General features: G+C 43.3%; 1 protein-coding gene across 2 annotated transcripts in view; it reads left to right on the plus strand.

Moving 5' to 3' along the window:
• The window catches only part of LOC135227066 (uncharacterized), a 116310-nt gene that overhangs the window by 17573 nt on the left and 77345 nt on the right, over positions 1–21392 (plus strand). For both annotated transcript variants that reach the window (XM_064266891.1, XM_064266892.1), the window contains exon 2: positions 6803–6974. In XM_064266891.1, the coding sequence (XP_064122961.1) occupies positions 6813–6974 (162 nt within the window). In that variant the 5' untranslated portion in view covers positions 6803–6812. The remainder of the gene's footprint in view (positions 1–6802; positions 6975–21392) is intronic.

A 21392-nucleotide genomic window follows, 5' to 3' on the forward strand; every position in this document is an offset into this window, starting at 1 on the left:
AAGTTAATTAAATTGTGAATGCAAGTGAAAATACAGAAAAATGTGGAAAATATCAAAACTTCAAAAAGTATTAATCACACAATATAAAATAAAAAGGCACACTTCAATAAGAAAATGGACAAATGCACAAAACATAAAAATCACTTCAAATAAATAAACACAAAATACAAAAATTTCCAATGTGTAAAAATGTAAATAGTTTCTCTCAAACCACTGTGGCTATCAGTTATTAGTTTTTACCAAACCACTGTTCCTATCAGTTATTAGTTGCAACTAATAAAAATATAACACACTTTACCTTTTTGGTATACCAATTTCTTTCTTTCTTGCTGCAGCTCGTTTCACACTTTCACAAAACCAGGCGCCGTTATGAAACAATGTTTGTTCAGATTCCACAACAAAAAAAAAAACACCATATAACACTAAATAAACTCTAAGAAATATCAAATCTGAAATTTACAAGTTACGAGTGACCATTCAATAAGTACGAAATCATTATGTTACTTTAAAATCAAAAGTGCTATGTGATGGAGAGAGAGAGAGAGAGAGATGTGAACGGTTTGAGTCTTCAAGCCCGAATGAAAAACTTCTCCCTTACGGAAGCTGGACAGGGGATGACACAAAACGTTTTGGGCAACAATTCTTTCTAGAAGCTTCGAAATCTTACGCAACTTTACATACAAAATGTGTAATCTGCACTTGGCAAAGACATACATGTACGAGACCAGTCTGTTAAAAAAAGACACGTACTCAACTCGATCGACCGAAGCAGAAGTCCCTTGTTATACATGATGACAGAATCCCAAAACACAATGAAGACTCGAGGTCCCTAATCAAACGTGTTGACAGATTAAGAAAAACAACTCTAGCTTTGAACGGACAAAGATATTCTCTCTCTTTCTACATTCTACATTATATATTCTTTTACAATATGTTATGCAAAATCTGAACACACATTTTAAACATCCTACTCTAAGCTATCTAGGAATCTGAAACGAGATAAATAATCAGCAACTACATTGTTTTTGCCACTAATGTGCTGCACTCTTAAGTTATACTGTTGCAGGCACAAAGACCACCTGGTGAGTCTTTGATTATGGTTTTTCATTCTTTGGATAAGTGATAGTGGATTGTGATCAGACAACACTAAAGTTTCATCATTCCTAGGTCTATTCACATACACTTCAAGTTTTTTCAATACTGTGATTAAGGCTAAAGTTTCCTTCTTGATTGTTGAGTATACTTTCTGATGTTTTTTCAATTTTGTAGACATGAAGCACACAGGATGATAGATATTATTTTCATCTTCTTGAAGTAGAACAGCTCCAATGCCACAGACCGACGCATCAACTTGTATCACAAATTTCTTGTCGTAGTCTGGAGCTCTTAAGTACTGGTCTTGAAGTTAAAATGGCTTTTACCTTTTCAAAGGATTCTTGACACTCTGGAGTCCAAACAAACTTAGCTTTGGGGCTAGTTAAGTCTGTCAAGGGAACTACTACGGCTGAGAAATTTGGGCAGAAACGACGATAAAATCCAGCCATGCCTAAAAATCTCTGTAGCTGTTTCCTGGTAGTAGGTGGGGTAGCCTTACGGATACCTTCTACATTAGCATTTACTGGAGCAAGAAGGCCTTTCCCAACTTCAAACCCAAGATACTGTACAGTTGCCTTGCCAAACTCACTCTTCTCTAGGTTGACTGTGAATCCTATTTCTTGTAGTTTCTTGAAAACTTTCCTCAGAATCTTCAGATGTTCTTCCCACGCTGTAGAGTAAATCACGATGTCATCTAGGTATACACCTACTCCTTCTATCGATCCTAGCAGTTGATCCATCACTCGTTGAAATGTTGCAGGTGCATTCATCAGTCCAAACGGCAGAACACTATACTGATACAGTCCAAAAGGAGTAATAAAAGCTGACAGCAACTTTGCATTCTCATCTAAGGGAATTTGATAATATCCTTTCAACAAGTCTATCTTGGAAACAAACTTGGCTTGCCCAATATTATCAAGTAACTGATCTATAAGAGGCAAAGGATAATTATCAGCCACACTGATAGAATTCAGTTTCCTATAATCAGTACACATTCTAAAAGAACCATCTGGTTTCTTCACTAACACACATGGAGAATTGAAGTGACTTGAACTGGGTTCTGCTAATCCATGTTGCAGTAAATACTCAACTAACTTCTTCAAAACATCTCGATGATACGGTGATAAGTGATAGGCTCTTTGCTTGAAAGGTTTTCCATCTTCTTGAATCTTGATTTCATGCTTAGTCAGATCAGTACGCCTAGGCACATCTGCAAAAATTTCTGGGAAACTTCTAATTACTTCACTTAAGTCTTCACCTTGTTCAACACTCAGATGTTTCAGTTTATCCTCCAAATTTTCCAAAATTGAAGAATTATTCATCTTGCTTGCAGCTCCCAATTCGTAGCCATCATCGTCTTCTGTAGATAAAGTTGTTTGGGTTACTGACACAGTTTCAGTTTCTGAGAAATAAGGTTTCAAGAGGTTCACATGTATCTTCCTTTGTTTTCTTCTTCTTTCTGGTGTTTCAATCACATAAGTTCTATCACTTAACTTCTGAATTATCTTGTAAGGACCTTGAAATTTATTAGTGAGGGGAAATCTCTTGACAGGTAAGAACACTAACACTTGTTGACCAATACTAAAACTTCTTAGCTTAGTCTTAGCATCATATCTCCTTTTCATTTTCTCTTGACTCACTTTCAGATTTTCTAAAGAGAATTTTCTAATCTCTTTCAACCTTTTCCTTAAGTTCTTCACATACTCTCCTTGACTTTCCTCTTGGTTTTCTTCCCAATTTTCTGCAAGAATCCTCAATGGTCCTCTAACTTCTCTTCCAAAAATCATTTCATTAGGTGAACATCCCATACTTTCTTGATAAGCACTCTTAACTTCAAACAACATTAATGGTAAACCAACATCCCATTCTCTTCCTGACTCAGAACAATACTTTATCAGCATACTTTTCAATGTCTGGTGGAACCTTTCCAAGGCACCTTGAGTTTCTGGATGATAGGCAGTGGATAACTGTTGTTTCACTCCTAACAAATTCATCACATCCCGGAATAACTTTGAAGTAAAGTTTGTTCCTCTGTCACTTTGTACTATTTCTGGTATACCAAACTTTGAGAAAAACTCCACAAGTTTTTCAGCAACTATCTTGGCAGATATGTTTCTAACAGGGATTACTTCTGGATATATTGTCACAGGACACATTAATGTTAACAAATACTCATTTCCTTTCTTTGTCTTCGGCAGTGGTCCAACCATGTCTATAATCACTTTGTTAAAGGGTTCTCCTCTAACTTCTATAGGTTGTAGGGGGGCTTTCTTGATGGTTTCATTCGGTTTTCCACTATCTGGCAGATATGATACTCACGACAGAATCTGCTAACATCTTTGTGAAGTCCAGGCCAGAAAAAATATTTCATGATCTTCTCCACATTCTTCCTGATTCCCATATGTCCAGACTCATGAGCTACTGCAACCACTTGCTTTCTCAATGGGTATGGAATCAAAATTTGATGATATTCACCCCATACAGCATCTCCTGGTATATCTGTAGGTCTATACTTTCTCATCAGCAAACCTTCCTTCAGATAGTAACAGGTAGGAGTTTGTTGCATCTCTTCTCGATCAACAACTCTGAAGAACAAATCAATTAACGATGCATCCTTCTTCTGCAAGTCTATTAGCTTCTCTCTTGCCACTTGACCAACTTCAAGGGTTGAATTCTCAATATCTGCTAACTCAGCTATTGTCGTTTCACTACTGTCTTCAGGAACACGTTGACTACTCATAGTCTCTTCAGGAACATCAGGTTCTTCTTCATCGTCGTTGTCTTCTTCATCTTCTTGGGAAATCTCTTCTTGTTCAGCACTATTGGAAATTTCACTTCCCTGGAACAATTCTTCTAAGCACAAAGATCCTTCACTTGATCCTTCTTGGGTGTGTAAATCCTCAGTTTCTTCACTTGCAGTCGTAGTCCTCTTCATACTTCTGGTAGTTACACAACTAGGAAACAGGTGGAGGTTATTCTTCTCCAACTCTACTGTAGGACTAATCCTCAATGGTTTGTCTGTCACTACAGGAAAAGGAATAAATGGCACACCACCAACTTCTTTCCCCAACAGAACATGTACACCTTCCACAGCCAGTGAGTCCTTTACAGCATAATCAACATTCCCTGTCACCAATTCACATGACAGGTGTAAGCGGCATATAGGAGTGACTTCCTCTCCTCCTATACCCTTCAAAATAACTGAATCTCCTGTGAGACTATTCTCCAACTGAGGGTGAGAACCACATACTACCACACTATGGTTACTCCCTGTATCACGTAATATCTTGACTGGTACCTGCACACTTCCTTCTTGAGTTGACAGCATACCCTCATAGATATATGGCTTAAAAGCCTCCACACTGCTAAGCCACTCACTGCTTGAGGTTACATTTCCACTGGTTGCTAAACATTCAGCTTGTTTAGTTTCATTCTTCTCTGGAGTCTGATTCTTTCCCACACTGCTCTTTGTAGTTTGTTTCACCTGGTCACCTTTCACTACTTGACCAACTGGCTTTGACTGCTCTTGACTACGGTAACACTCTTAACTGTAGTGTCCTACTCTTCCACACTTGAAACAGACAACATTAGGTTTCTGTAACCGTCTTGAAAAACTGGATGAGGATTTCACATTAGTTTGCTGAGTTGTATTACCTTGTGTACTCTTAGTAGTATCACTTGTAGGTTTCCCATTAAATTTGTTCCTGTTATTTAGATAAGACTTAAAACCTGGGCGTTGTTGACTCTGGTACTTGACATTGTAATGACATTTACTACTAATTATATTGTAATCTTCACTCAGTGTAGCAGCTTTGTCAAGTTTCTTCACCTCTCTCTCTCTCAAATAGGCTCTTATATGTTCAGGAATTCCCTTAAGACACTGTTCAAGAACAAGTAACTCTTCTAACTCATCAAAAGTTTTAACTTTAGCAGCTTCTAACCAACGTTTGAAACACCTTCTCACTTTGTATGCATAATCTAAGAATGTTCCCTTCTCATCTTTTCTTAAATTTCTGAATTTTTCATTGTAGTACTCTGGGGTCATCTGGTAAACTTGTAGCACACTGTATTTAAGTACCTTGTAGTCTTTACACTGATCAGCTGTTAAGGCTAGATAAGCACTTCTCCCTTTACCAATTAAGACACTTTGTAGCAAAACTGACTATTTATCTTCAGGCCATCCCATACCTGAAGCCACTTTCTCAAAGTGATCAAAAAACTCATCTGGAGCTTCTTCAGTAAACTTAGGGATTAGCTTCTGTACTCTTACTACATCAAATACAGGGTCTTGATTACCTTGGTTAGGGTTAGATGGTGTTACAGGTAATGTGGATCTAGCTCTTATCAATTCCATCTCCCTTTCAAACCTTACTCTTTCTCCTTCCTCTTCTGCTGCTTTTTCTTCTTCTCTTTCTCTTCTTTCTTGTTTTTCCCTGTCCATTCTTTCTCTTTCAGCTTGCATTCTCTCTCTTTCAGCAAGCATTTTTAGCTTAATCATATTCTCTTCTGCTTCAATGCGTCAAAGCTCTAACTCTGCATCACTTTTCTCTCTTTTCTGCTTGCTTATTTATGAGATCAGCACGTGCTACATTCAACAACTCTTGAGCCAATTCTAACTCATCTTCATCAGTTATTCTACCAGAGTTTATCAATGATTCCATAGCAATACATCTTATTTGTGCCTTTACCATACTAGTAGACACATAACCACCACATGCCACTCCTAAAGCGCTCCACTGTGCTTTAGTCAGAGTGGTTTCAGATAAAACTTGGATGGAAGGGGCTGCTAAAAATTCCTGAACCTTGAACTGAACCATTTTCCTCTAAGTTATCAACTTACAATTCAATACAATAAATGCAAAACAAAACTATATGGTCATTCTCCTAACAACATATATCCCTAACACCACCAGTAAATACTAGAGTGATAATGAAATCTGTTTTCCCAGGTCTCTGGGCACCATTAATTACTGGTGATGAAGTGCCAAGTATCTGGTTACTACACTTACCATTCATTAATTGATACCTCACAAAAGCCAGACACCTGAACCCTCATCACAGGTACTAAACGACTGAATACTCTAAAGGCAACAGTGATCCCTTAAACAACTTACCAGTATTGCAGAAAATCAGACTAAGTTCATCAAAACAGGTGTGAGGTAATCTTGTAAGTAATGATATTAATCAAAGGGTCTCCATCAACAACTTTAAAAGTCTAAGTATTTCCCTGATTTCAGAAGTCTAAGTAATTCTCTGGTTCTAAGTCACTTCAAGTTAATTGAAGGAAAACAGATCAATTACCACTCTATGTTTCTACCTAACATCAATATAATCATAATTAAATGTAAATATACTGGTTCTTAACTAGCAATTAAGGCTTTCATGAAAAATGGGGTTGTAGAAAACAAACTATACTTTCATATCACAAAACAAGTATTTTCATAAAAACCCATTAATCAGATACAAGCCCATTTTAAGGAAATGTGTGGATGGAGCGACAGTGTGATTGGTAGGCATAATAGAGCATGCACTGAGGAATTCTGGATTACCTAATGCAAGTCTAGTGAGACTTAAGTTGAAGCATCATGGCAAATAAGGCATATATGATAAATGGATTTGTATTAAACAACTTCCGATATACACAATTTTATTATGTATTAGAATTAAGTGTGTTAATACTGTAGTGAATAAGAAAAATATTTAACAGTTGTACAGGTATGGCGTCTGCTGTGGACGTGACTATTGCTGACAAGTGGGACTTACTAGAGGCATTGTACAAACATGGGTCTGACATTGATATTTTATGTGAACATCTTCCCAACTGGACAAGGTCTCAGATTGAACAAACACTCAAGCGGTTTAGGTTTCGTGCTATAAGGGTAAGCATAAAGATATTTTGATATTGCTTGTTCACATTTCGTTTACGTATTATTCCCACACTGATGTGGTTTTGTATTTGATATTTCATTTATGCTGATATTTTTCAAAGTGATCCATCAATATACACATTAATTCTGAAAATTAGTACTGTACGCAACATGAAATTAACTTTGTTCCTACACAATATACAAACCTGAGATCCTTTACAGTAGAAATTGGTTACAGCGAAGCTGGAACACAGCTGTTAAAATTCTTGAACAAGGTGGTCAGGCAGTAACTACCATCCGGTAGGTGGGGAGACCCCCCCCCCGATGTAAACATTCCAGTTTGCTTTTCGTCCGTCTTCCGACGAAGACGTGTTTTATGAGCTCTTGCTGACTGCCACTAATTTCGATTTCCCAGTGGAATCATTTTTTTTATTGTTTTAATGTGTTTTGAATTTAATGTTTGATATTAATAATTGATTAATATACTGTGTTTGACATTAATAATATACAAATCCCCTTTGGGTGTACGTATAGAGGTTGGCGGCAAGAGTGTTTATACACCTGTATCACTTACTCTCGTCCTTTTATACTAAGGCGCGGCAATATATATCTATTTATTATTGAGTTCGTCATTCATGCTTATGCTCTTAAGAGAATTTACCGGGGGAAACTTCGGAGGTTCGCCCTTTGTTTTTTCTCTCCCAGGATTCTTTCTTCTCCTTCGCTCTCTTTGCTCGCTTGTCGGGCGAGGAGTGTTGTTGTTGATGTTTTGGAGTCTCCTTTATTAATCATGTTTTCTTTTTCTGCGTACTAACACTGAGCAGTAATAGATCACAACAGTAGATGGCTGGATATCTCTTCGTGTTGGTTATCCTAACCCTCAGGATTGTACCTGTGACACAATAGCATGCTGTAGCATTGCTCTTCAAGTGTGTGTACGGTTCCCATGCAGTAAATCATATTAAAATGCTGCTGTTATCCTGGAGTTTTATCACTGGACAGCGTTTACAGTCTATGCAGCTGCCCTGAGGTTACTGACTCTACTTCTGGTAATGTATGTTTTTTTTCCTGTAGAAGAAGTCTTCCAGAAGAGCATCTCCTCCATCGCCCTTCCCTTCCTTTTCTAAAGCTTGAGGAGACACTGGAATCCGGACCAGCCTCCTCTGGCTAAGAAGAGGAAGGATGGTTCTCTCCTGGTGTTTCAATTCTAAGGACTCATACACCTGGAGAAGCAGGGGAGCTGAGTAGGCAGTGGGTTCCCCTGTCAGCTCTTCCCGACCTTCGGGTTCAGGAACTGATTCGCTTGCCCCTGGGCTTGTGTTTTGGGAGTCACGGGATTGCAGGCTTCGGCTGGCATTCCCGTCACCTGTCTAGAGGTTCACTTCTAGACAGGTGCTGTGTTGGACACTCATTTGTGAGTCGCTCTGAGTGCTCGTGCTTCTATTGACACACAAGTATATCCAGAACTATTGACAGACCGTCCCTGTTCAGGCACAGGAAGAGGGAAGGAGAGAGGCATTCACGTGTCTTGTCCTTTTCTGCCAACATGTCAAGCACTCCTCAAGTGCTCATCAGTGCTTTGTAGATTCCCACTTGGTGTTCCGATTCTGAGGATTCGAACACATGGAGACTGTGTTCTCCCTGGCTCTTTCCATCCTTTGGGTGATTCCAATTTGCAGTCTCCTGTGGGGTCTCGCATTTTGGGAGCCTCGAGTGCATATTCTGTTGAACCGCACTCTTGATCCAGTCTTGAATGCTTATAAGACTGGTTCTGTGCCTGCTTCTCCTCCACTTCTACGGAGTTGAAGAAGGACCTCTTCCGATGATCATCTGATGAAATTTGGGAGTTTCGCCGAGCCCTTGAATTCCTTGGAATTTCTGGCGCTCTCCAAGTGTATGGTTTTCTGTGATTTCCAAACACTCAGGCGAGACAGCCATTCCCGATAATTATTGGCACAAGAGTCAGAAGTCTCACCAAGTGGTTGATTTCCTGGGAAATTTCAGGTGCTCGTCGATTGCTTGGATTCATCTGTTTCTGAGCACTCAGGTGAGACAAAGCTCTCCCGATTATTGTTTTACAAGACCTGGGAGCTTCACCAAGTGCTTGGACCCCTTGGAATTACTGGTGCTTGCTTAGTGCTTGTTTTCTTGTGATATCCGAGCACTAGGTGAGACAAGTTTTTCTGATGATCGTCCTCTGAAGAATCAGGAATCTCACCAAGCATGTAATTCATAATATTTCTGGCACTCACCAAGACACAAGGCCTGTCCTTGTGTCTTGGACCTTAGGGTCCGAATATGTACGACAGCAGACACAGAATCCTTCTTTATTCTTTTTCTTGGGGCTCTGGCTTCGAAGGAGAATAGTGAATTGGGAGTAAGTGATAGTTCTTTGGTGATGATTACCACTGATAATTACATGGTCGTGATCTGTTTAGCTCACTCGACTCGGCTCGGCCGGTCTGGATTGGCTGAGTCAAGTGCTCAGATCTGCCGAATGAACTCATTGCTCTTGATTAGGTCACTTCTTTGCCATGGCATAGCACCCTCCTTTCCTATGTTACGGTCTTCATGCAGTCCTGGTGTCATCTTGTCAGACACTCGAGCTCCACAGGAATGGGTCGTCGTCATCTTCATTCTCATCATCCTTGTCTTCTGCCGCCTCCTCCCCTTCTTCTCCTAGACTTAATTGTTCTAAGGAGAAGGTATACCCTCCTCCCTTAAGAAGCTATGCCAGTGGTACTTCAAAGGGTCTGTCTCCTTTCACAGAGGAAGCATTTGGATCCCCTACAGGCTATCCTAATCCTTCAGGGCTAGGACCAGTTACGCTTACTCCTGGGTACGTATAGTGTTTCGGGAAGCTATAGGAGCGCAAACTTCAGTTCATGCTCCTACCACTGGGTCTAGAGATTCTGTCTCTAGAAATAGTACTGTGTTGGGAGAGCTCGTTCATGAGACACTCTGATTGTATGAATCTCTATGGGGGATTTTACATCCAAATTTGGTGCCAGAGAAACAACTCACCATCCCGATTCTGGCACAGGACAGGAGAAGGGTGAGTCATTCAGTGACTTGCCTCTACTTATCATCGCTAGCATTAGTGTATTATAAGTTCTTTAGATGTCTGTCTTTCAAGACAAGACATCACGAGAGCCAGTCTGAGTAGTCCTCTTCATGGGGTTTCGATCCCAGAGAAGACAGATGCATGGCAAGACATTGCAAGTTCTTGCCAACCAATGACACATTTAACTCCACTCAACTCTCTCAAGTTTGTGCGAACAAACCAGTTGGTGGAAGAGAATGCTCCGTTTGATGAGTAAGAAAGAACCTCTGCTCTCCCTTCAAGAAGCATTTTTTGCTGAGGTGAATATGTTTTCCTAAGTCTGTGCAGCCATCATCATCGCAAAGTTGATGATCGCGCGCCCCTCCTGCTAGTTCTGACAGAAGAGCAGGTGAGAACATTCAATTCTCATCTTTTTCCCTCTACTTCCTGGGTTACACTGGGATGGGCGAGGGAATAAGGGGAACTCCACAGAGTCTACTCCCCAGAGTTGAGATGCGAGAGCCTATGTTCCTGGTTCGGTCTTAGGATCTCAACAGACGTACGCTCAATCTGCTTAGGATGGATATCACTAGGAAGTTTTGAACTCCACCTCTTCAGTGTTCCCATTTTGATAACAACCAGTTCAGCATGAACTAGTCCTATTCAGTGTCCTGTTGTTGCTGTAGAAGCCTCCCTTTAAAACAGCTTCACCTTCACTCTCTTCATTAGAGAATGAAGGTGGTCTGCTTCCAGTCCTTATTCTTTTTTTCTCTTTTGAAGTGAAGAAGATTAGGCTGGCGTGTGATCAACAGCAGCCTATGAATATACTTATATATTCTCCTTGCGACATGCATCTATTATCAGTTGCATCGTCTGAGTAATAGTAGGCGATACCTGTAGGTTAGTTCTTCTTGTGTGTGACTGAGGACAACCCTTTAGGCCTCCCAATAGTTTCCGGTTTTGGTTTTGAGATGCCCAGTGGTATTGTTTAGCAACAACTCCACAGGAGTGGCATTATCACCAAACAAGAAAGTTTCATTCCCTCCTGTTCTGGTTAACATGCAGGTGCTCAAGTGTATCTGTAGTGCACTCGATAGCTCTATAAGCTGGAATGTACTACCAAGCAACTCAGCCCACCAAGCAGTGTTGCCGTTTTTTCTTCACAACAGTGGCTTTTAGCAGTGTTACCATACACAGTTCTGATTTTCAAAGAAATCGTAGTCGGAAGCGAACGTTCGTGAGCTTCAATTATGCTGTTCATCTCAGCTCATGAAGGCAAAGGGACGAATTTTATTCCTCAGTGCCATGGCCTGGGGTCGGAAAAGCCATGGAGGATTGCCAGATGTCACCAGAAAGGCACATTAGTAGACGAAATTCCTCAAAATGGCAACCCTGCTTCCAAGTCGAGTGAGGGGTAGAGTACTGCCTTCTCATAGAGATGTTGTTCATCTAGTATTGTTTCTCCTTTGTTGAGAGTTAACTGTTAATAGGAATCTCCCTGTCTGGCCATCACAGACATAAGTCTCAGGTTGGCTTTTGATTCTCGCTTATGGTTCCTGTCTCGTGCTCAGCATGTACCATTGTGAGAATCATCAGACAGAGATGTCTCATTAGACTCATTATCATCTTTCGGTTTACCCCACAGTACAACAGAAGTCTGTACGTCTTCTACTCCGTTGCTACTCACCCGTAGGCCACTGCAATGATTCAGATGATTTTTCAGACAAATATGGCAGTTTTTGTCTTATATACATTTTTTCTATTTTGTAAAGTGTTCACTTCTAGTTGTTCACCCTGAATTGGGATAAATTTCGTAAGACTTCACCTGCCCTGATAGCTCTGCTTCCAGGGTAAAGAGAAGAGTTCTTCCCTGAACCAACCTTTGCAGTGACTAGAAGCAGTTTGTCAGGCAGTAGTAAATCCCTGTATTTACACGGCTAAAGACTTCCACCCTTCATTGCAAGCACATTCTTTCTTGCTGAACAGTTATATAATAGCTGACATTCTCTTTCAGTCCTCTGTAAATTTCAAGGGTTAGAGCAGTCTTCACTGGTTGGTGTCATTAACGGGACTTTTCTCTGATCAGAGTTGCAAAAGTTAACTTCTTTCCAATTCAGCTGTGAAAGACTTAGGTCCACACTCCCCCAAGTCTTTCACCTACATAGTATCGTTTCTCCTCAGTTGAGATTCTTCTACTGATGAGTAACTTCCCTCTATCTTGGTACCTCAGGGACCTCAGGCCTCTTGACGGCATTTGACTCTCGTTTGGGACACATAAGTTCTTATGAGAATCATCAGACAGTTTTGTTTTTGTACATGAACTTTCCTCTCAGATATATACTTAGCTTACGTCTCTGACGTCACAACAGAATTCAAAACTCGCGGCACACGCGACAGGTAGGTCAGGTGATCTACCTTACCCGCCGCTGGGTGGCGGGTGTAAGAACCAAACCTACTTTCTTGTCAGATTTTCTCTGTCGCCCGGCCTGACAACGCATGTTGTTAGACCTCCCGATAGTTAGATTCTTTTCTCGTTGCCTGGATTTTTGGATTGACTTGTATGGTGAAGTACCCTTTTTCCGTTGGCTTGGCATACACAATTGTGGACCGGTTTTTTTTATTTTCTTTGGATTTTGAGGGCTGATTTTGATGTTAAAAAATCTACCATGTTTAGAGTGTGCTCTGTTAGTGAATGTAAGGTGAGGCTACCTAAAGCATCGGTAGATCCTCACAATGTATGTATGAGTTGTAGAGGTAATGAATGTTCTTTCAATAACCCTTGTAAGGAGTGTGAAAGATTGGATGAGGATGGCTGGAAGTCTCTTTCTTCCTATTTAAGGAAATTAGAGAAAGATAGGGTCCGTAAGGCTTCTTCAAGAAGCTCTAGTAGATCGCGAATTAGCGAACTTGAAGTAGAGAACCCTGTAGTAGAGCTAGTACCTTCTCATGTTTCAGCCCCTGCTCCCGGTATCGAACCTGAGGATACGCCTTCGGAGGGAGCCTCCGGAAGAGCCTCGATTCGTAGTATGGAGAGCAATCTACGATCATTTAAAGGTAAGAGTGATAGTGCCAGTGAATTGTACAGTGCCCCTAGTGTAGTGGAGGGTGCGTCTGACCGGCTCACTAATGCTTCCAGGCCTAGACCTCTTCCAGACTCCCAGACCCAGTGGAGGAGGAAAGTCGACAGCCGCAGGAAGGTTAGGGAGAACCCCCACCGGTCAGGCGTCCCCTCGGCAGATCCTGTGGTACGTTCCCAGGCTGCTTTGGATCGAACCAAGAAGGAAGTGTTGCGCCAGTGCTTCTCTTTGTCTTCTTCGCCCTCTCCTAAATGAGGTTGGAGCGCCTCGGAAGCCTTGCGCCCTCTCAAGAGAGCCTGTAAGGCTCCTTGCGTCCTTCCCTCCAGCCCTGAATACTTTTCGGAAGAGCCTGAGGTAGTAATCAAGAGATCCAGGAGATCGCAAGAGCCCTCTTCTCCTGTTCGCCCTCGAGCCTCGTCCCCAGTAGAGGCGTTCGAGAAATCTCCAGCGCGTATCTTAGCAGGCCTGCAGGTGCAGATTTCGGCTCTGGCGGACTCCTTGGCAGGGAGCTCTCACCGGCGGAAGGACGTCTCACTCCCGGTGAAGAAGTCCAAGAGAGACCTAGTAGATTTCTCTCCTCCTGCAAGAAGGTACCAAGAGCCTCGCAGCCGCTCTTCGTTTGACCAAGAGCAGGATAGGAAATTCTCTCCTAGTAGGCGTTTTTCGCCACAAGATAGACGCGCTTCTCCTAGGATCCGCTCTTCTCCTGGCAGGCGTCAAGAGCCTGGCAGGCGTCAAGAGCCTGGCAGGCGTCAAGAGCCTGGCAGGCGCCAGGAGCCTAGTAGACACCAGGAGTTTGATAGGCGTCCTTCTCCAAGCAGGCGCTCTTCCCCAGGCAGCCGCTCTACCTTGGACAGGCGCTTGGAGCCTGGTAGGCGCTTTTCTCCTGACGTTCTCTCTTCACCAGAGACCCTCTCTCCTCTTGGCAAACGCCGAGAGCCTAGTAGGCGCCAAGAGCCTTGCAGGCGCCAGGAACTGGACAGGCGCACACAGCCTAGTAGGCGCTCTTCGCCTGAGACCCTCTCTCCTCTTGGCAGACGCCGAGAATCTAGTAGGCGCCAAGAGCCTTGTAGGCGCCAGGAGCCTAGTAGGCACCGATCGCCAAACAGGCGCCCTTCCCCAAGTAGTCGCTCTCCTCTGGACAGGAACACAGAGCCTAGTAGGCGCTACACGTCTGGTAGGCGCTCTTCGCCTGATAGCCTCTCTCCTCGTGGCAGGCGCCAAGAGCCTGGCAGGCGCTCTTCTACTGGCAAGGTTTTGGAGCATGACAAGCGCGCCCCTTCTAGTTGGCTCTCTTCTAGTAGACGCTCTCCTAGAAAGAACTCTCCTCCAGGCAGCCGCTCTTCGAAAGATAAGCGCCCTTCTTCTGAAGAGGATCCTGAGGCAACGGATGAAGAGTTGGCCAAAGATCCTTCAGTATCTGCATACAGGAGGCTGACGGACCTCTTGTTACAGGAATTTGGAGACGCCCTTTCTGCTGTTGCCCCTCTTTCACCACCTTCTTTGTTTTCGACGTCGAAAACTACGAAATCTTCTTCGTACGTCAAAATGAAGCCCATTATCTCGATGAAGAAGGCACTTAAAGGTTTTGGCGATTGGTTAGTCTCCAAGGAGGAGAAAGGGAAGACTGTTTTTTCTTTCCCGCCTTCCAAGCTGACGGGAAAGATGGGCTTCTGGTACGAGTCAGGGGAACCTTTGGGCCTGGTCCTTCCCTCATCCGCGGACTCGGACTTCTCTTCGTTGGTGGATTCTGCTCGTCGCTCGGCTCTTCTTTCAGCCAAGACGACGTGGGGAATGAGTGAGTTGGACCACCTTCTGAAGGGAATGTTCCGGGTCCTTGAAGTTTTTAACTTCTTAGACTGGTCCCTGGGAGTTCTAGCTAAGAAGACTCAATCCCAGGAGTCCCTTTCACCTGAGGATCTTCATTGTGTCCTGTCTTGTATGGACAAGGCAGTGAGAGACGGGTCTGGCAAGGTAGCTTCTCTTTTTGGAGCGGGAGTGATTAAGAAGAGGGCAGTATACTGCTCTTTCCTTACTAGGGTAGTTTCTCACGCGCAGAGAGCCTCTATGTTGTATGCTCAACTCTCGCCTCAACTGTTTCCCAAGAAAATCATTCAAGACATCTCGAGCGCCTTCTCAGCGAAGGCCACGCAGGATATCTTAGCTCAGTCAGCTAGGATGCCCCGTACATCCTTCCAAACGAAAACCAAGAAGGAAACTCCCGCAAGACAAGAGCCCTTTCGAGGAGGCCCTCCCTCTCGATCTTCCTCCTCTAGAGGAACAAGACCTCCTAAGAGAGGAAGGACCTTCTCTCGATCTATTAGGTCGAAGAAGTAGCAACCCAGTCCTCCAGACAACAGTAGGTGCCAGACTACTGAGTTTCTCAGACGTCTGGGCCCAGAAGGGGGCGGACAACTGGTCCCTTTCAATCATCAAGAAGGGGTACCTCATTCCCTTCATTTCAAGACCTCCCTTGACCACAACACCGAGGGAATTGGTGGCCAAGTACAAAGACCCTCACATGAACCAAGCCCTTGCTCTAGCAGTAGAGCTTATGCTGGAGAAGGAAGCTATAGGGCTAGTGAAAGAGCCTCTTTCTGCGGGTTTTTACAACCGCCTCTTCCTAGTTCCCAAAACCTCAGGAGGATGGAGACCGGTTTTGGATGTAAGCGCCCTGAACGTCTTCGTAAAGAAGAGAAAGTTCACCATGGAGACGACATCGTCAGTCTTAGCAGCTCTTCGCCCAGGGGACTGGATGGTGTCCCTAGATCTTCAGGACGCTTACTTTCACGTGCCGATCCATCCTTCTTCACGGAAATTCCTCAGGTTCATGTGGAAAGGAAAAGTATTCCAGTTCAGGGCCTTGTGCTTCGGCCTCTCTACAGCCCCCCAAGTCTTTACGGGGCTCATGAAAAATGTAGCGCAATGGCTACATTTGGAGGGAGTGAGGGTTTCCCTCTACTTAGACGACTGGCTTATAAGAGCCAAATCGGAAGGAAAATGTCTGGAGGACCTTCACAAGACGTTGACCTTGGCAAGTTCTCTGGGACTACTAGTGAACTTCGGAAAATCTCAGTTAATCCCCAGCCAAGATCAGATTTATCTGGGGATTCGGATGGTTTCTCCGGATTTTCGGGCGTATCCCTCTCCAGAAAGGATAACTCGATGTTCAGAGAAGGTCACAACCTTTCTAGAGAAAGATATATGCACAGCAGTGGATGAGTCTGTTGGGGACGCTCTCCTCTCTGGAGCAGTTCGTTTCTCTAGGAAGGTTGCACCTGAGACCACTACAGTTCTTTCTGAACCGGAACTGGAACCGCAGGTCTCAAGATCTGGATTTCCGCTTCAAGATCTCGCACGAGATAAAGAAGGATCTCCTCTTGTGGGCAGACCCTCTTCGCTTCGCGGAAGGTATTTCCCTGCACATCCTGAACCCCAACCTAGTGTTATTTTCCGACGCGTCGGCCACAGGTTGGGGAGCGATGCTCGGTTCAAGGGAAGTGTCAGGCACCTGGGAGGGGGAACAGGTGTCCTGTTACATCAACAAAAAAGAATTGATGGCGGTTTGGTTAGCCCTAAAAGCTTTCGAGCCCCTCGTCCGGGATGCAGCGGTTCAGATCAACTCGGACAACACCACAGCCCTGGCTTACATCAGGAAGCAGGGGGGGGACGCACTCCTTCTCCCTGTATGAAACAGCAAGGAGACTACTGCTGTGATCGGAGGAAAGGAGGATAAGACTCCTCACCAGATTCGTGCAGGGAGAAAGGAATGTCAGAGCCGACCTTCTGAGCAGGAAAAACTAAGTCCTTCTCTCAGAGTGGACCCTTCACTCGGACATATGCCAGGAGCTGTGGAAGACGTGGGGCAGACCTCATCTGGATCTTTTCGCGACCTCCAGGAACGCGAGGATAGACCTTTACTGCTCTCCAATATCAGACCTGAGAGCAGTAGCGATAGATGCTTTCCTGCTGGACTGGAAGCATCTAGATCTTTATGCATTCCCTCCTTTCAAGATTCTGGGAGAGACATTAAGAAGATTTGCAGCATCGGAAGGAGCAAGAATGACACTGATAGCTCCGTTCTGGCCAGCCCAAGACTGGTTCACAGAGGTACTGGAATGGTTAGTAGACATTCCAAGATCCCTGCCACTAAGGAGCGATCTGCTCAAACAGCCCCACTTCGACAGGTATCACAAGAACCTCCCCGCTCTCAGTCTGACTGGATTCAGACTGTCAAGAGTCTTGTCAGAGCAAAGGGGTTTTCGGCAAAGACTGCAAGGGCTATTGCCTCTGCAAGAAGACCTTCTACCATCAGGGTCTACCAGTCGAAGTGGGATGTCTTTCGACGTTGGTGCGGGAATCAGAAGCTTTCCTCCTCCAGTACCTCTGTGACCCAAATAGCAGACTTCCTCTTTTTCCTGAGGGAAAAATGCGATCTGGCGGTCTCTACCATAAAGGGTTATAGGAGCATGCTAGCCTTAGTGTTTAGGCACAGGGGATTGAACATCTCGGAAGATAGAGATCTCCATGACCTGTTAAGATCTTTCGAGACGACTAAGAAAGTCTCTAATTTGACACTGAGCTGGAACCTCGACGTAGTCTTGCTTTTCCTGAGGTCTTCGAGATTTGAACCACCTCAATCAGCCTCATTTAGAGACCTAACGATGAAGTCCCTGTTTCTTATGGCCTTAGCTTCGGCTAAGAGAGTTAGTGAGTTGCAAGCCTTAGAAGGAAGTGTAGGATTCAAAGGAGACTCCGTGATTTGTTCCTTCCTTCCTTCTTTCCTAGCTAAGAACGAAAACCCCTCCAATCCTTGGCCCAGGAGTTTTGAGGTAAAAGGCTTATCCTCCCTAATTGGAGTTGAAACAGGGAGGACTCTTTGCCCTATGAGAATCCTTAAGTTTTATCTCCAGAGGAAGAAAAAACTTAAGGGTAATATGGACAACCTCTGGTGTTCTGTAAGAGATCCCAGTAGGCCTTTGTCTAAAAATGCTCTGGCATTCTTTATTAGGACCTTAATAAAGGAAGCGCATGTGGCATGCGATCAGGACCAGTATAAACTTCTGAAAGTCAAGGCGCATGAAGTGAGGGCCATCGCCACGTCATTGGCTTTCAAGAAGAATATGTCGCTGCAGAATTTCATGAAAGCGACCTTTTGGAGATGCGACTCGGTCTTCGCCAACCACTACCTGAGAGACGTGAAAATTACGTATGAGAAGTGCTTTGGGTTAGGCCCATACGTATCAGCGGATTCAGTGCTGGGGCAGGGAGCTGAAGCATATCCTTTTTCAATTTTTTTCCCCCTTTTGTTTTTTGGTTGTGTTTTTTATGGTTGTATGGAAGAGGGTGCAGGTAGGCATCTCTTTCAAATCGTATTACTAACAATTAGTACTGTGGTTAGGTGATCTGGGTTGTGCTTGAGCTCCTTGCTATGGTAGTGGACAGGTTCTGTCATATAAGTGGGCGGATCCCCTTTGACAAGATCCTAACTGGATTCTACCAAGTAAGCGGACACAGTTCCCATTGGTATACCCAAAGAGTCTTTTCAGCTGTAGGTCACGCCCTCGCTGTAGCTCTTCAGGCAACGCAGACTAATAGACAGTAACTATGAAGTCTTCTGCCTAAAACAGGTAAGAACCAAGGTTTTTATATCCTATAACATGTGTTGTGGCCTCTTTCTTTGTACTTTAGTGTCTCTTTCCCTCCACCAAGGGTGTCATTCAGCTAAGTATATATCTGACAGGAAAGTTCATGTACAAAAATGATATTGTTAGTATACAATAAAGTTTTGTACATACTTACCTGGCAGATATATACTTAGCTTACGTCTCTGACGTCACGACAGAATTCAAAACTCGCGGCACACGCGACAGGTAGGTCAGGTGATCTACCTTACCCGCCGCTGGGTGGCGGGTGTAAGAACCAAACCTATTTCTTGTCAGATTTTCTCTTCCACCTGTCTCCTGAGGGGAGGCTGGGCGGGCCATCAATTGTATATATCTGCCAGGTAAGTATGTACAAAACTTTATTGTATACTAACAATATCATTTTTCAAGACTGCATATTGTCTCTCTCCGGCATTGGCGAACAGCAGAGACAATTTGCATGGATCATTCGGCATCTGTTGATGGGTTCAAATCCTTCATGATCCCCTACACCTTGGCCTTTGTATTTGTTGATCCAGATCAGTCATTACTTTGTCCTATTGGTGTGTGGCTGTACCTGCAGAAGACTTGACACCCTTCACTGGATGTCGATAACCTTTCTCCTCTACTGACTCGCAAATGGAAAGTTTCTAAGGACATGTCTTCCTCCAAGTCCTGCAAGATCGCAAGAAACTTCTCCGCAGATAGCTACATTACATGTATGCTCTCCCTGAGAACACATAGTGCCAGTACTGGGAAGATGGATGTGGTCTCATTAGGACTAGATTTATGTCTTTCTTCCAAGATCTGTGCTCATTAGGACTACATTTATGTCTTTCTTCTGTCGGGTCTTTGCCCACAGGTCCTTGGAACCCTTTTTTCCTTGGATCTGTGGTGGATGCTTAACAAGGTGTGTTTGCTTACCCGGCTCCTTCAAGAGGACAGGTTGCATCTCACCTATGGTGTGCGGTTCTAGAGGTGAAAAGGATGTAAGAGTGACTGGTCTCTCCTCTTACTCCTTCTGCTTCTCTTCCTTCTGGTTGAGAGTAGGATATCAAACTTACACTTGCTGGTTGGACATTTGATGCGGTAAGCGTACACATCGAGTTTCCTTTCCATTTTTCTTATCAGAATCATAGAAGCAATCCTGATTCTTCCTCTAGCAAGGGGAGGGAGGAGACTCTGGCAGTAAGGCAGGAACATCTCAGATCTTTGCCTTAATGCCTGCAACTCTGAATAGTGTTCTCCCCCCCATATTCGCAGGGGATAGGTACCAGACACCCCCCACCCACCATTAATTGAAACCCCTATAAAAACGCTTAAAACTGCCTATTTTTTTAGGTAAAACTCAAGAAAAACCCATTAAAAATGTTTAAACATGGTTTTTTAATAGTTTTATCCCACAAAGTGCATTAGTTTTTTCCCAAAAAGTGTATTTTATGATGAAATTGAAAAAAATTCAGGAATTTGTGGATATTTCTCAGAAAAATACTGTGAATAGGCGAATTTTCCACGAATAATGTGGGTACTATACATGAGACTGCAAATCCAGAGTCCACGAATATGGTGGGGTTCACTGTATTCTTCCCAGCCTTTTTTGTATGAATTATGATTCCTCACTCATGTTGAAAAGGCCCAGAATCTGACCCTTGATCTCGCAGTTCTTATGCTCCGATCAATTTGTGAGAGGCAGGGCACTCCTTCTTGCTCCTTCGACCAGGAGGAGTAGCCCAAGTTTGCTGAACTCCAGTCAGTCCTAGAGACTCACTCAGATTCCTCCCTCCAATTAGTGAGTCTTCTGTTGTAAAGGACCAAGGGCAAATTTGTATATTGTGTAGGAACAAATCACAATTTTTAAATAATTTTTTTTCTTTTTTCCAATTATACAGACCTGAGGTCCTTGACACTAATGCCCACCTCATGCCACCCCTCAACCTGAAACATGGGCCAAAAGGCAAATTGAAATGTTTACATCCAGGCAGGCAGGACTACTGGATGGTAGTTACTGCCTAACCATCTTGTCCAAGAATTTTAACGGCCATGTTCCAGCTTCGCCATACGTAATTCCTATTGTAAAGAAACTCAGGTTTGTATAGTTAGGAAAAATACAATTTACTTTCAAAAATTGTAATTTCACTTACATGCTTATTGTACTGAAGCTTCAATTTCTGTCATGGATCCAAATTTACATGACATATATGTAACTACTAATCAGATAAAACAGCTCTTTCCTGTTATTCTTAGATTTTGACAATGGTTGTACATGGAATAATACCAATTTCCTCAGTTTGAAAGCTGGTTTTACAAAATAATACATAGATCTGAAAAACAGTGCTATAAGGGAAAATCAGATGGCCCTCAGTGAAGACTAGAGCTATACTGACACAAAGAATGGTACATTATGTATTTCCTTTTGTTCAGCATAAACTGATATAAGTACATTTCTTTTTAAAAATTGTTCTGTATCAAATTTAAATTCTCTCTCTCTCTCTCTCTCTCTCTCTCTCTCTCTCTCTCTCTCTCTCTCTCTCTCTCTCTCTCTCTCTCTCTCTCTCTCTCTCTCTCTCTCTCTCTCTCTCTCTCTCTCTCTCAGTTATTTTGTATAATATTGTGTGTACATAACAAATTAATTTTCATTTGTGCTGTATTTTTTGTGGCTTCCTTA

This window comes from Macrobrachium nipponense, chromosome 15 (assembly GCF_015104395.2).
Source record: "Macrobrachium nipponense isolate FS-2020 chromosome 15, ASM1510439v2, whole genome shotgun sequence".
NCBI classification, from domain to species: Eukaryota; Metazoa; Arthropoda; class Malacostraca; order Decapoda; family Palaemonidae; genus Macrobrachium; species Macrobrachium nipponense.